General features: G+C 50.2%; 1 protein-coding gene across 1 annotated transcript in view; it reads left to right on the plus strand.

Moving 5' to 3' along the window:
- LZTR1 (leucine zipper like post translational regulator 1) overlaps positions 1 to 10443 on the plus strand; it is a 317240-nt gene extending 306797 nt beyond the window's left edge. Inside the window, exon 21 of the mRNA XM_077839232.1 lies at positions 9878 to 10443. Within this exon, the coding sequence (XP_077695358.1) occupies positions 9878 to 9907 (30 nt within the window). The 3' untranslated portion in view covers positions 9908 to 10443. The remainder of the gene's footprint in view (positions 1 to 9877) is intronic.
- Positions 10444 to 13492: the final 3049 nt, after the last annotated feature.

Consider the following 13492-nt stretch of genomic DNA (forward strand, 5'->3'; position numbering starts at 1 on the left):
TCCATCACACCAGTTTGTGTAAGATTAGGCCACAGCTATTGGTACATACCTTGAAGACCAGCTGGTTTGCTCCAGTCAGCAACTTACCTCTGGAAGTTGCTTTCTGTGGGCCCCTTTATAATCCTCCCTTGGCCAACTTTATAGTTATGCTTCTCAAGCAGCAGTTTTTCCATCAACACTTTTCTAGCTGCTGAAATATCCAGTTTAAAGTTCATATAATTTATACAAAGTCCGTCCATATTCTTTATAGTTGTTTTAACAGTGATTATACAATGCAAAGTCACTTCAAGAATTGTTGTTTGCAAGCAGGCTGGAACAGGTGTGTAAATCTTCCATTCCTGTTCTCTTTGTTTTAACAATGATGGAACCTTGGTATATGTGATTGATACGTGATGTGTGAACTGAGGCGCTACATTATTTATCAAACAGATAGAGATCCAATTATGCCATTCTGGGGTCATGTTCTTATACATACTATCTGGCTTCAGTTCATTGTATTTATTGCCTCTTTCAGCCCAGGTGTATGTCACTAACTTGATAGCATAAGCCTGCTTGATGGCAAACATTAGTCTTACTTCTTAATTTTGTTACTTAAACTAAAGGAAATCAACATGAACATAAGCACTGAGGGACAGGACCTCAGGAGCAGACTATACTTGCATAAGCATAGCAGTTCTGCCTGAGGTGATCAGCAGACAGGGTCCTGTGACAGTGCTCTGGCTCACAGCATAGCGTTATGGGTGCCAGGTGCCACCAGGGGTGTTCAAGATGGTGCTGGGAGCGTGCTGGGCTATTGTTGGCAGTAGGCAGGGTAGCTCTTGGGCCTGATTGGGGTTGCCTGGGACAGTGCTGGGGAGATCACCTGGTGTCAGAGTTGTTGCCCAGAGAACCTGGGACAGTGGCAGGGTGGACTTGGGTGTGCCCAAGATGGTACCAAGACCATCACCTGGCGTGTGCAGGATGACACCCACTGCATTGCTGAGGGTGTCTGGGACATCAATGGAGGCACCCAGACCCTCATCAGGATCATGGCCAGAGGCTCCAAGTGCATCACAGGGACACTGAGGATCATATTGTGGAAACCTAAAATGGCACTTGGGGCACTGCTTGGGTGCCCAAGATGACATTCAGGCCATGCCTGGGGGCTCCCTGGATCATGTCAGGGGTGTTTGGGATGGTATGAAAGGTGTTGCTGGTGCACCCAGGATGGCAATGTGGGCATTGCTGGGACACCTGGAGTCATACAGGACCCTTTTGTGGGGGTGCATGGGATGGCTCCAAGGCAGTTGCTTGCCACGGGTGCTGTCTGGGGCAGCACCTTGTTTCTCACCAGGAGCATCAAGCCTGCACTGGGAGTGTCACCACCAGCTCCCAGGACAATGTCGGAGGCCTCGCTATGGGGGCTGTGACAGGATGCACCCACAGACGTCCCTGTTTGGTGATGCCATTCAGGTCAGCATCAGGACTGTCTCTGTGAGCATCCAGGATGGCTTGCAGCAGTGGTTCTCAACCAGAGGTACATGTACCCCTGGGGGTGCTCAGAGGTCTTCCGGGGGAGGGGGTATATCAACTCATCTAGATATTTGCCTAGTTTTACAACAGGCGACATAAAAAGCCTAGTTTTACAACAGGCGACATAAAAAGCACTAGCGAAGTCAGTACAAACTAAAACTTCATTTAGACAATGACTTTACACTGCTTTATACTATGCACTGAAATGTAAGTACGATATATTCCAATTTATTTTATTATATGGTAAAAATGATAAAGTCAGCAGTTTTTCAGTAATAATGTGCCATGACACTTTTGCATTTTTGTGTCTGATTTTGTAAGCAAGTAGTTTTTAAGTGAGGTATAACCTGGCGGCTATGCAAGACAAATCAGACTCCTTAAAGGGGTACATTAACCTAAGGGTTATCCACAGTGACCTTGTAGTTGAAGTGTTGTAAATAAGGCTCCAAAATTAAAGAGTTAGTGCTATTTAAGAATTGCCCAGGCATCAAAACTATTCAGAAAAAAATAGGACAGAAAACAAACAAACAACCCTTCCTCAAAATACCTCAGATGTTGCAGGGTAATGAAATGTGATTATCGTGATTATATGACTAAAGGGCACCAGACTTGTACTTACTACCCCAAACTGAAGGATCTCCCTAACATAGCTAATGTCTAGATTTCTTCAATAAGCTGAGGAAACTCAGAGTTACTGCAGCCTTTCACAAGAGTATACCGTGGCACAGCTAAAGAGGCTTCCATTTTTCCCTGTCTCTGAATGAGTGAATTAATTAAACATTAAATTAATATAAAAATTAAGATATTATATGGTGTTGCCATATACAGTAGTTGAAAACAGGGAACTTGGTGAAATCTAATATTATGATTAAATGAAGTTATATGTATAAAGGGATGTCAACTATAAGTTATACAGCTTTGGACAAAATATTGCATAAGCCAGACGAATTAGCTGTCCCCTGTACCCAAGGTGATGCATCTGTCCCTGCTGTGGTGCTTGTCACGGAGTCCCTGGGCGATGCTCTGGAACTGCTCCCTATGAAGCCAGTCAGGACTCTGGTGAGGTCTCCTCTCTGTGAGCAGCCTGTCTGCAGGACACACAGCTCATACAGCTTCCACCTTCCTGGGTCTCTGCATTATTCAGCATCCTCTGCCCCTCCGTATGCTTCCCACAGCAAGTCTGCCCAGGTGGGGTCCTGGGGAAGCCAGAGGGTCCTGCCCCGCAACTTCGCAGTCAGACGGGACTCTCAGCCAGCCAGTAAAACAGAGGTTTATTAGATGACAGGAACACGGTCTAACACAGAGCTTGTAGGTACAGAGAACAAGATCCTTCAGCCGGGTCCATTTTGGGGGCAGTGAGCCAGACAACCCCGTCTGCACTTCACTCCATGTCCCCAGCCGGTCCCAAACTGAAACTCCCCCCAGCCCCTCCTCCTCTGGGCTTTGTCCCTTTCCCGGGCCAGGAGGTCACCTGATTCCTTTGTTCTCCAAGCCTTTAGCTATCAGCTTGCAGGGGGAAGGGCCCAGGCCATCAGTTGCCAGGAAACAGAGTGTTGGCCATTCTCTGTGTCCAGACCCCTGCACACACCTGCGCTCTTGGGCTCTAAAACGATCATACAACCTTATCCCACCAGCTAGATACTTAAGAACTGCATAGGGGAAACTGAGGCACCCCCACAATATTCAGAGGAAACATTAAGAACAGTCCCACTGTGTCACAGAGCTGTCCCCAGCACTCTCAGTGATGCTTCTGCAACATCCTGAGGTGCCTAGAGCTGGGTAAATGGGCAGTTGGGGAGCCTGGAGACTTGTATTCACACCCTACACATCAGTGTAATAATCTGTTTACAAAGTATGCCTTGATGGTGTCATTTGAAAACTCATAATTTGCTAGTCCTTATTGGCCTGGTAAAATATGTGTGACAACCTTGAATGTGAAGCTATAAGATTCCATTGTCTGGTGTCATAAGCACATGTTCCAAACGCCACAGCCCTGTCCAGGCAGAAGTCAGGTCTGTCTTAAACAAAGGAAGAAATGTGTGCTGACCTTAATTTGCACTTAAGCAAGAAACAAAGTCATCAAGCAGGAAGGGAAACAGAGGCCTGGTCTACACTACGAGTTGAGGTCAAATTTAGCAGCATTATCTTGATTTAAACTTGCACCCGTCCACACGACGAAGACCTTTTTTTTGACTTAAAGGGCTCTTAAAATTGGTTTCTTTACTCCACCCCGACGAGGGGATTAGTGCTGAAATCGGCCTTGCCGGGTTGAATTTGGGGTACTGTAGATGCAATTCGATGGTATTGGCCCCGGAAGCTATCCCAGAGTGCTCAGTTGTGACTGCTCTGGACAGCGCTCTCAACTCAGGTGCACTGGCCAGGTATACGGGAAAAGGTCTGCAAACTTTTGAATCTCATTTCCTGTTTGGCCAGCGTGGCGAGCTCACCTGCACAGGTCACCATGCAGAGCTCATCATCACAGGAGACCATGCGGTCCCAGAATCGCTGAAGAGCTCCAGCATGGACCGAACGGGAAGCACGTGATCTGATCACTGTATGGGGAGATGAATCTGTGCTGGCAGAACTTCATTCGAAAAGACAAAATGCCAAAATATTTGAAAAAATCTCCAAGCATGAAGGACAGAGGCTATAACAGGGACCCGCAGCAGTTCCATGAGAAACTTAAGGAGCTCAGGCAAGCCTACCAAAAAACCAGAGAGGCAAACGGCCACTCCAGTTCAGAGCCCCAAACATGCCGCTTCCATGATGAGCTGCATGCCATTCTAGGGGGTGTAGACACCACTACCCCAACCCCGTGCTTTGACTCCGTCCAAGGAGTGGGAGGCAACACGAAAGCGGGTTTTGGGGGCGAGGAAGATGATGATGAGGAGGAGGTTGTAGATAGCTCACAGCAAGGAAGCGGAGAAACCGGTTTCCCCAACAGCCAGGATCTGTTTATCACTCTGGACCTGGACCCAGTACCCCCGAACCCACCCAAGGCGGGCTCCCGGACCCTGAAGGTGGAGAAGGGACCTCTGGTGAGTGTACCTTTGTAAATATTATACATGGTTTAAAAGCAAGCGTGTTTAATGATTTATTTGTCCTGGCATTCGCGGCCAGTACAGCTACTGGAAAAGTCTGTTAATGTGTCTGGGGATGGAGCAGAAATCCTCCAGGGATGTCTCCATAAAGCTCTCCTGGATGTACTCCCAAAGCCTTTGCAAAAGGTTTCTGGGGAGGGCAGCCTTATTCTGTCCTCCATGGTAGGACACTTTACAATGCCAGGCCAGTAGCACATAGTTGGGAATCATTGCAGAACAAAGCATTGCAGCGTATGGTCCCGGTGTTTGCTGGCATTCAAACAACATCAGTTCTTTATCTCTCTGTGTTACCCTCAGGAGAGTGATCATAGAATCATAGAATATCAGTGTTGGAAGGGACCTCAGGAGGTCATCTAGTCCAACCCCCTGCTCAAAGCAGGACCAATCCCCAATTAAATCATCCCAGCCATGGTTTTGTCCAGTCTGACCTTAAAAACTTCTAAGGAAGGAGATTCTACCACCTCCCTAGGTAACTCATTCCAGTGTTTCACCACCCTCTTAGTGAAAACGTTTTTCCTAATATCCAACCTAAACCTCCCCCACTGCAACTTGAGACCATTACTCCTTGTCCTGTCATCTTCTACCACTGAGAATAGTCTAGAACCATCCTCTTTGGAACCACCTCTCAGGTAGTTGAAAGCAGCTATCAAATCCCCCCTCATTCTTCTCTTCTGCATACTAAACCATCCCAGTTCCCTCAGCCTCTCCTCATAAGTCACGTGTTCCAGACCCCAATCATTTTTGTTGCCCTTCACTGGATCTCTCCAATTTTTCCACATCCTTCTTGTAGTGTGGGGCCCAAAACTGGACACAGTACTCCAGATGAGGCCTCACCAATGTCGAATAGAGGGGAACGATCACGTCCCTCGATCTGCTGGCTATGCCCCTACTTATACATCCCAAAATGCCATTGGCCTTCTTGGCAACATGGGCACACTGTTGACTCATATCCAGCTTCTCATCCACTGTCACCCCTAGGTCCTTTTCCGCAGAACTGCTGCCTAGCCATTCGGTCCCTAGTCTGTAGCGGTGCATTGGGTTCTTCCGTCCTAAGTGCAGGACTCTGCACTTGTCCTTGTTGAACCTCATCAGATTTCTTTTGGCCCAATCCTCCAATTTGTCTAGGTCCCTCTGTATCCTATCCCTGCCCTCCAGCGTATCTACCACTCCTCCTAGTTTAGTATCATCTGCAAATTTGCTGAGAGTGCAATCCACACCATTGTCCAGATCATTTATGAAGATATTGAACAAAACCAGCTCCAGGACCGACCCTTGGGGCAGTCCACTTGATACCGGCTGCCATCCAGACATGGAGCCATTGATCACTACCCGTTGAGCCTGACAATCTAGCCAACTTTCTACCCACCTTATAGTGCATTCATCCAGCCCATACTTCTTTAACTTGCTGTCAAGAATACTGTGGGAGATAGTGTCAAAAGCTTTGCTAAAGTCAAGGAATAACACGTCCACTGCTTTCCCTTCATCCACAGAACCAGTAATCTCATCATAGAAGGCGATTAGATTAGTCAGGCATGACCTTCCCTTGGTGAATCCATGCTGACTGTTCCTGATCACTTTCCTCTCCTCTAAGTGCTTTAAGATTGATTCCTTGAAGACCTGCTCCATGATTTTTCTGGGGACTGAGGTGAGGCTGACTGGCCTGTAGTTCCCAGGATCCTCCTCCTTCCCTTTTTTAAAGATGGGCACTACATTAGCCTTTTTCCAGTCTTCTGGGACTTCCCCTGAGCGCCATGAGTTTTCAAAGATAATGGCCAATGGCTCTGCAATCACATCCGCCAATTCCTTTAGCACTCTCGGATGCAACGCATCCGGCCCCATGGACTTGTGCACGTCCAGCTTTTCTAAATAGTCCCAAACCACTTCTTTCTCCACAGAGAGCTGGCCACCTACTCCCCATGCTGTGTTGCCCAGCGCAGCAGTCTGGGAGCTGACCTTGTTTGTGAAGACAGAGGCAAAAAAAGCATTGAGTACATTAGCTTTTTCCATATCCTCTGTCACTAGGTTGCCTTCCTCATTCAGTGAGGGGCCCACACTTTCCTTTGCTTTCTTCTTGTTGCCAACATACCTGAAGAAAACCTTCTTGTTACTCTTAACATCTCTTGCTAGCTGCAACTCCAGGTGCGATTTGGCCCTCCTGATTTCATTCCTACATGCCCGAGAAACATTTTTATGCCCTTCCCTGGTCATTTGTCCAATCTTCCACATCTTGTAAGCTTCTTTTTTATGTTTAAGATCCGCAAGGATTTCACTGTTAAGCCAAGCTGGTTGCCTGCCATATTTACTATTCTTTCGACACATCGGGATGGTTTGTTCCTGTAACCTCAATAGGGATTCTTTGAAATACAGCCAACTCTCCTGGACTCCTTTCCCCCTCATGTTATTCCTCAGGGGATCCTACCCATCAGTTCCCTGAGGGAGTCGAAGTCTGCTTTTCTGAAGTCCAGGGTCCGTATTCTGCTGCTTACCTTTCTTCCCTGTGTCAGGATCCTGAACTCGACCAACTCATGGTCACTGCCTCTCAGATTCCCATCCACTTTTGCTTCCCCTACGAATTCTTCCGGGTTTGTGAGCAGCAGGTCAAGAAAAGTTCCCCCCCAGTTGGTTCCTCCAGCACTTGCACCAGGAAATTGTCCCCTACACTTTCCAAAAACTTCCTGGATTGTCTGTGCACCGCTGTAGTGCTCTCCCAGCAGATATCAGGGTGATTGAAGTCGCCCATGAGAACCAGGGCGTGCGATCTAGTAGCTTCTGCGAGTTGCCGGAAGAAAGCCTCATCCACCTCATCCCCCTGGTCCGGTGGTCTATAGCAGACTCCCACCACTACATCACTCTTGTTGCTTACACTTCTAAACTTAATCCAGAGACACTCAGGATTTTCTGCAGTTTCATACCGGAGCTCTGAGCAGTCATACTGCTCCCTTACGTACAGTGCTACTCCCCCACCTTTTCTGCCTTGCCTGTCCTTCCTGAACAGTTTATAACCATCCATGACAGTACTCCAGTCATGTGAGTTATCCCACCAAGTCTCTGTTATTCCAATCACGTCATAATTCCTTGCCTTCACCAGGACCTCCCGTTCTCCCTGCTTGTTTCCAAGGCTTTGTGCATTTGTATATAGGCACTTGAGATAACCTGCTGATCGCCCCTCATTCCCAGTATGAGGCAGGAGCCCTCCCCTCACAGACGTTCCTGCCTGTGCTTCCTCCCGGTATCCTGCTTGCCCACTTACCTCAGGGCTTTGGTCTCCTTCCCCCGGTGAACCTAGTTTAAAGCCCTCCTCACTAGGTTAGCCAGCCTGCTGGCAAAGATGCTCTTCCCTCTCTTCGTTAGGTGGAGCCCGTCTCTGCCCAGCACTCCTCCTTCATGGAGCACCATCCCATGATCAAAGAATCCAAAGCCTTCTCTCTGACACCACCTGCGTAGCTATTCGTTGACTTCCACGATTCGACGGTCCCTACCCCGGCCTTTTCCTTTCCACAGAGAGGATGGATGAGACCACCACTTTCGCCTCCAACTCCTTTATTCTTCTTCCCAGAGCCACGTAGTCCGCAGTGATCCTCTCAAGGTCATTCTTGGCAGTATCCTTGGTGCCCACGTGGAGAAGCAGGAAGGGGTAGCGATCCGAGGGCTTGATGAGTCTCGGCAGTCTCTCCGTCACATCGCAAATCTTAGCCCCCGGCAAGCAGCAGACTTCTCTGTGTTCCCGGTCAGGGCGGCAGATAGATGACTCAGTCCCCCTGAGGAGAGAGTCCCCGACCACCACCACCCGCCTCCTTCTCTTGGGAGCGGTGGTCGTGGAACCCCCAACCTTAGGACAGCGCGTCTCATGCCTTCCAACCAGCGGAGTCTCCTTCTGCTTTCTCCCCCCAGACATATCATCTGGTCCACTCTCCGCAACGGTACCTGTGGAGAGAACATGAAAATGGTTACTTACCTGTGTCTGCGCTGCTGGTACCCGGACATTCCCCCTTCTTCTTCTGGAGGTCACATGTTGCCAAGTTTCTTCTCTGGCCTCTTGGCTCCGCTGTGCAACCTGCTCTAAATCTTTAGAGCTTTGTGCCCGTAGAAGCATATCCTGACTTTTGTCCAGGAAATCCTCAGATTCTCGTATGCAACGCAGGGTCGATATCTGTTGCTCCAGACCTTCAATCTTCTCTTCCAGTATGGAGACCAGCTTGCATTTTGTACAGATAAAGTCACTTCTGTCCTGTGGAAGAAAGACAAACATGGCACATCCAGTGCAGGTCACAACAGCTGAACACCCCCCCTCCATATCACCTTCCTACTATGAGCTTCCTCAGAGAAGCTGGCAAGATGTAAGCCTCACTGGGCTCACCCCAGGCAAACTCCTGCCGTCTACTGCTCTGCCATTCCCCGCTGCTCAGCTGGTCCGCCGCCACTCAGCTGTTTCGCGGAGCTCTGGCTATTTTTAAACAGCCAGGCTTCCCTGAAACAAACAAACAGACACCGCCAATACCCGTCCCCTGCAGGCTACCACCCAATCAGGCACTCCCTTAGGCTTTCAAACTGCCCTCCCAGCAAACACACACTCGGATACTCACTCAGCAAACACACACTCGGATACTCACCAATCCCAGGCAAACTCCTGCTGTCTGCTGCTCTGCTGTCCCCCGCTGCTCAGCTGGTCCGCCGCCGCTCAGCGGATCTCATTCATGGTCACCTGGTTGAAACAGGGTGGTTTTAGTAAGCAGACATTCAGAGGTGCCCGTTCCTGCTGGGCTGTTTGCATGTGGCTGAACAGAAATCTTCCCCGCACTTAGCCACGCGGTAGTGGAAGGAGTGAAGCCATCATCCCAGAGAATTAGATGTGGGGGTGGGGGGGGAGGTTAGTTGGGTTTCTGCTGTACTTGAACCTGGAAACTGCAGCCCCTCCTTTTAAATTGCCAACCCATTTTTAATGGCCAACCCAACGGCTACTTCGTATGGGAAATGAGGGTGCTGGTGTTTGAAACCATTCCCACATGTTATGAAGGTTAAAGAAGCCAAAAGACTGTGGCTTACCATGGCTGCCTGCTAGCTGAATTCTGTTGCCCGGCCCTGCATGAGTGATCTCTCACACCAAACCGGCATACCCTCAATAAGAGACAAAATGCGACCTTGTAATGAAAGCACATGTGCTATGTAATGTTAACAGCAAGATTTACCGTGAAAGAGTGTACCCATTGTTCTATAAAATGTGTCTTTTTAACTACCACTCTCCCTTTTTTTTTCCCCTCCACCAGCTGCATATGTTTCTCCTTCCCAAAGGCTAGCGAAAATTAGAAGGCAAAAAAAACACACTCATGATGAAATGTTGTCTGACCTCATGCTGTCCTCTAACACTGACAGAGCACAGCAAAATACGTGGAGGCAGACAATCTCAGAGTGCAGAAAAACACAATATGACTGCGAGGTGCCTGGAGGAGAGGTGGCGGGCTGAAGGTGGTAGATGATGTCAGCTTGCTGAAAAAAGGCAGGAGTCAATGCTCCGGCTGCTGGAGGATCAGACTCATATGCTCCAGCATATGGTTGAGCTGCAGGAAAGGCAGCAGGAGCACAGACCGCTGCTACAGCCTCTGTGTAACCAACCACCCTCCTCCCCAAGTTCCATAGCCTCCACACCCAGACGCCCAAGAATGCGGTGGTGGGGCCTCTGACCATCCAGCCACTCCACCCCAGAGGATTGCCCAAGCAACAGAAGGCTGGCATTCAATAAGCTTTAAAGTTCTGTGTGGCCTTGTCCTTCCCCCCTCCCTCACCCCACCCGGTGCTTCCCTCCTCCACCACCCCTCCCGGGCTACCTTGGCAGTTATCCCCCTATTTGTGTGATGAATAAATAAAGAATGCATGAATGTGAAGCAACAATGACTTTATTGCCTCTGCAAGCAGTGACCGAAGGGGGTAGGGGAGGGCGGTTGGCTTACAGGGAAGTAGAGTGAACCAAGGGGGCAGGTTTTCATCAAGGAGAAACAAACAGAACTTTCACACCGTAGCCTGGCCAGTCATGAAACTGGTTTTCAAATCTTCTCTGATGCGCACTGCGCCCTCCTGTACTCTTCTAACTACCCTGGTGTCTGGCTGCACATAATCAGCGGCCAGGAGATTTGCCTCAACCTCCCACCCCGCTATAAACGTCTCCCCTTTATTCTCACAGAGATTGTTGAGTGCATAGCAAGCAGTAATAACAATTTTCAGAGTAGCAGCCGTAATCACAGTGGGAATATTGGTTTTGCTGAGGTGTAACCGGTACCAGGAGCACCGCCAACGTTGGCCCGCAGTCCAGAGGCAAGCCGCTGCTGAGATCCCCGCAATCTCCCCCGGCTCAATACCGGTCTCGGTCGAGGGAATGTTCCTGATGCCACTCAGCGACCATCCCGTGCGTAGTCCACGCAGGTTGCCTTTGACCCCCACCAGGTTGTCTGGTTGGGTTCCGCCTGACAGAGGCTCCAGGCACCACTCTGCCTCGAGAAGCGGATACCGATGGGACCGAGGCAGATGACGATGCAGGTCCTCGTCTCAGCAGGGCTACCATAGCCAGTCGTGACACAAACTTCAACACAATTCTCGTTCGTCGTCTCGCTCCAGGACCCCGCCTCAGCACCACTCCCGTAGCCCTGGGCGTCAATTGCTGGTGCCTCGCTGGCGCGTGTCTGCTCGTCGGAGCTGATCACAGAGCAGCTGCTACGGATAGTACCATTCTTCCATGTCAGGGTCGTGGTCTCGTAGTCAGCATCACTCCTGGCATCACTGCTCCTTCTGGTCCAGGGACAGCAGCAGGTCATATCTCAGCCCAGCCTCCCTTTGTAGTCGTCCACTGATGGGTCAGGCCAGCCAGGCCAAACAGCCTGCTCCACCAGTGCCTCAGCAGGTGCAATGGTACCAGGCCCCGTGGCCAGCACAGTGGTACCAGTGGGCACTGTGGCCACCGATGCAGCCCCCGGTGGGGGCTCGTTCGGTGGCTGAAGCTTCTGAACAGCTGTAGGCCTCCCTCTCCCAGCCTCTGAGGAAGGAGAAGGTGGGACGTGCGTCTTTGGCACCGTGCCCAGAGAGCGACCAGGGAATGGATCCCCGGTGCAGGTGGACACGCAAAGTACCGCGCCTGTCTCCTTGCCCTCCCCTGATGAGGCGATTACAGCGCCTCCTCCCTCCATTCCACAGGAAGAATCTAAAGCCTACCAGGAACTCTTGAAAAGGGTGGCATCAAACCTGAACCTCCAGGCAGAGGAGGTGGAGGAGCCCTCAGAATCCCTCTTTAACATCCTGTCCGCCTCGGTATTGGGCAGAGTGCCCTTGCCACTCCACGAAGGGGTGGGGAAAATTTCAAATGCCTTGTGGCAAACCCCAGCCTCGCTGGCCCCCATCTCTAAGGGAGCAGAACACAAGTATTTTGTGCCCGCCAAAGGTCATGAGTACCTTTACACCCACCCTGACCCTAACTCCCTTGTGGTTGAGTCAGTCAACCAGAGAGAATGGCAGGGCCAACCAGCCCCTACTCCAAAGAATAAAGACTCAAGGAGGCTGGATTCCTTTGGGAGAAAAATGTATTTGTCCTCGAGCTTCCAGTTATGGGTGGTGTACCAGCCCAGGAGAGCCTGATGGTTCAAGTTCAATCTATGGGGCTCTGCCCAAGTTTGAGGACTCCCTCCAGGAGCGTGACAAGAAGGAATTCAAAGCTCTGGTGGAGGAGGGTACAGCAGCTGCCAGGGCAACCCTGCAGGCAGCGGCAGATGCGGCAGACACAGCCACGTGGTCCATGGCCTTCACGGTGTTCATGAGAAGGGCATGGTGGCTCCTGCTGTCTGGGCTGTCCAGTGAGGTGCAGAGCTCCCTGCAGGACCTCCAGTTTGATGGCAAGGCTCCGTTTGTGGAACAGACGGACATAAAACTGCCTGGCCTGAAGGACTCCCGCACTAAGCTTAAGACTCTAGGCCTCTATGTTCCGGTTCCGGCTAGATCTAAGTTTAAGCCGCAGCAGGCTCCCACCCAGGCCACCCACTCTAAATATGAGCCCCCTTATAAAAAGTCACGAGACTGTAAGAAATGACCTCAAAGGCAGTCTTGGTCTGCCCCCCCAGCCTGGGTCCTCCAAGGAAAACAGGCAGGGAAACGGTAGTTTTCACGGGACGCCCGGGGGCGACCTACCAGTTCTCATCAGGGATCCACCCCAAATAAAGCTTCCCTTCTCCAACCAGTTGTGTGCTTTCCTCCTCGAGTGGTCGCAGCTGACCTCGGACCGATGGGTCCTCAGCACCATTTCTTGGGGCTACACCCTCCAGTTTACCTCTACCCCGCCCAACCACCCTCTGCCCCCATCCCTCCTGGGGGACCCCTCTCACAAGGCACTGTTAGGGGGCTTATTCCTTCACCCACTTACTTCCCTGGTCCTTCTCGCATGAACAGAGAGCAACAATACCCGAAGTCCAAAGGTGCAAACAATTCAATGTTTATTGGGGTGAACTTCCAGCAAGCATGATTCCAGTTTCCTTCCTTAGTATCCTCCTTCCCAGCTCTGACACCACAGAGCCTTACACCTGTGTCCCTGTTCCCATTCCTACCCTTAGCCAAACATGATTCCAACTTCCTTACTCCCATTCCCTGTTCCCATTTCCCCCTTTAGCAAAACATGATTCCAATTTTCTTACCCCAATTCCCTGTTCCCATCTCACACACCCACATGCCCACCCCCACCCACACCCAGTAACTTCCTCATTGACTACAGATTATATAGTAAAACTTGAGTTCTGCTTAGCTATACCTTAACCAATCATTTTCCTGAAATTTAACTAACCAATCCTAACATATTGTAACATGATTATGTAACCAATTATATCCCACCACCTCAATTAGTTTACACCCAG

The sequence above is a fragment of the Eretmochelys imbricata genome, chromosome 21 (assembly GCF_965152235.1).
Source record: "Eretmochelys imbricata isolate rEreImb1 chromosome 21, rEreImb1.hap1, whole genome shotgun sequence".
Lineage (NCBI taxonomy): Eukaryota > Metazoa > Chordata > Testudines > Cheloniidae > Eretmochelys > Eretmochelys imbricata.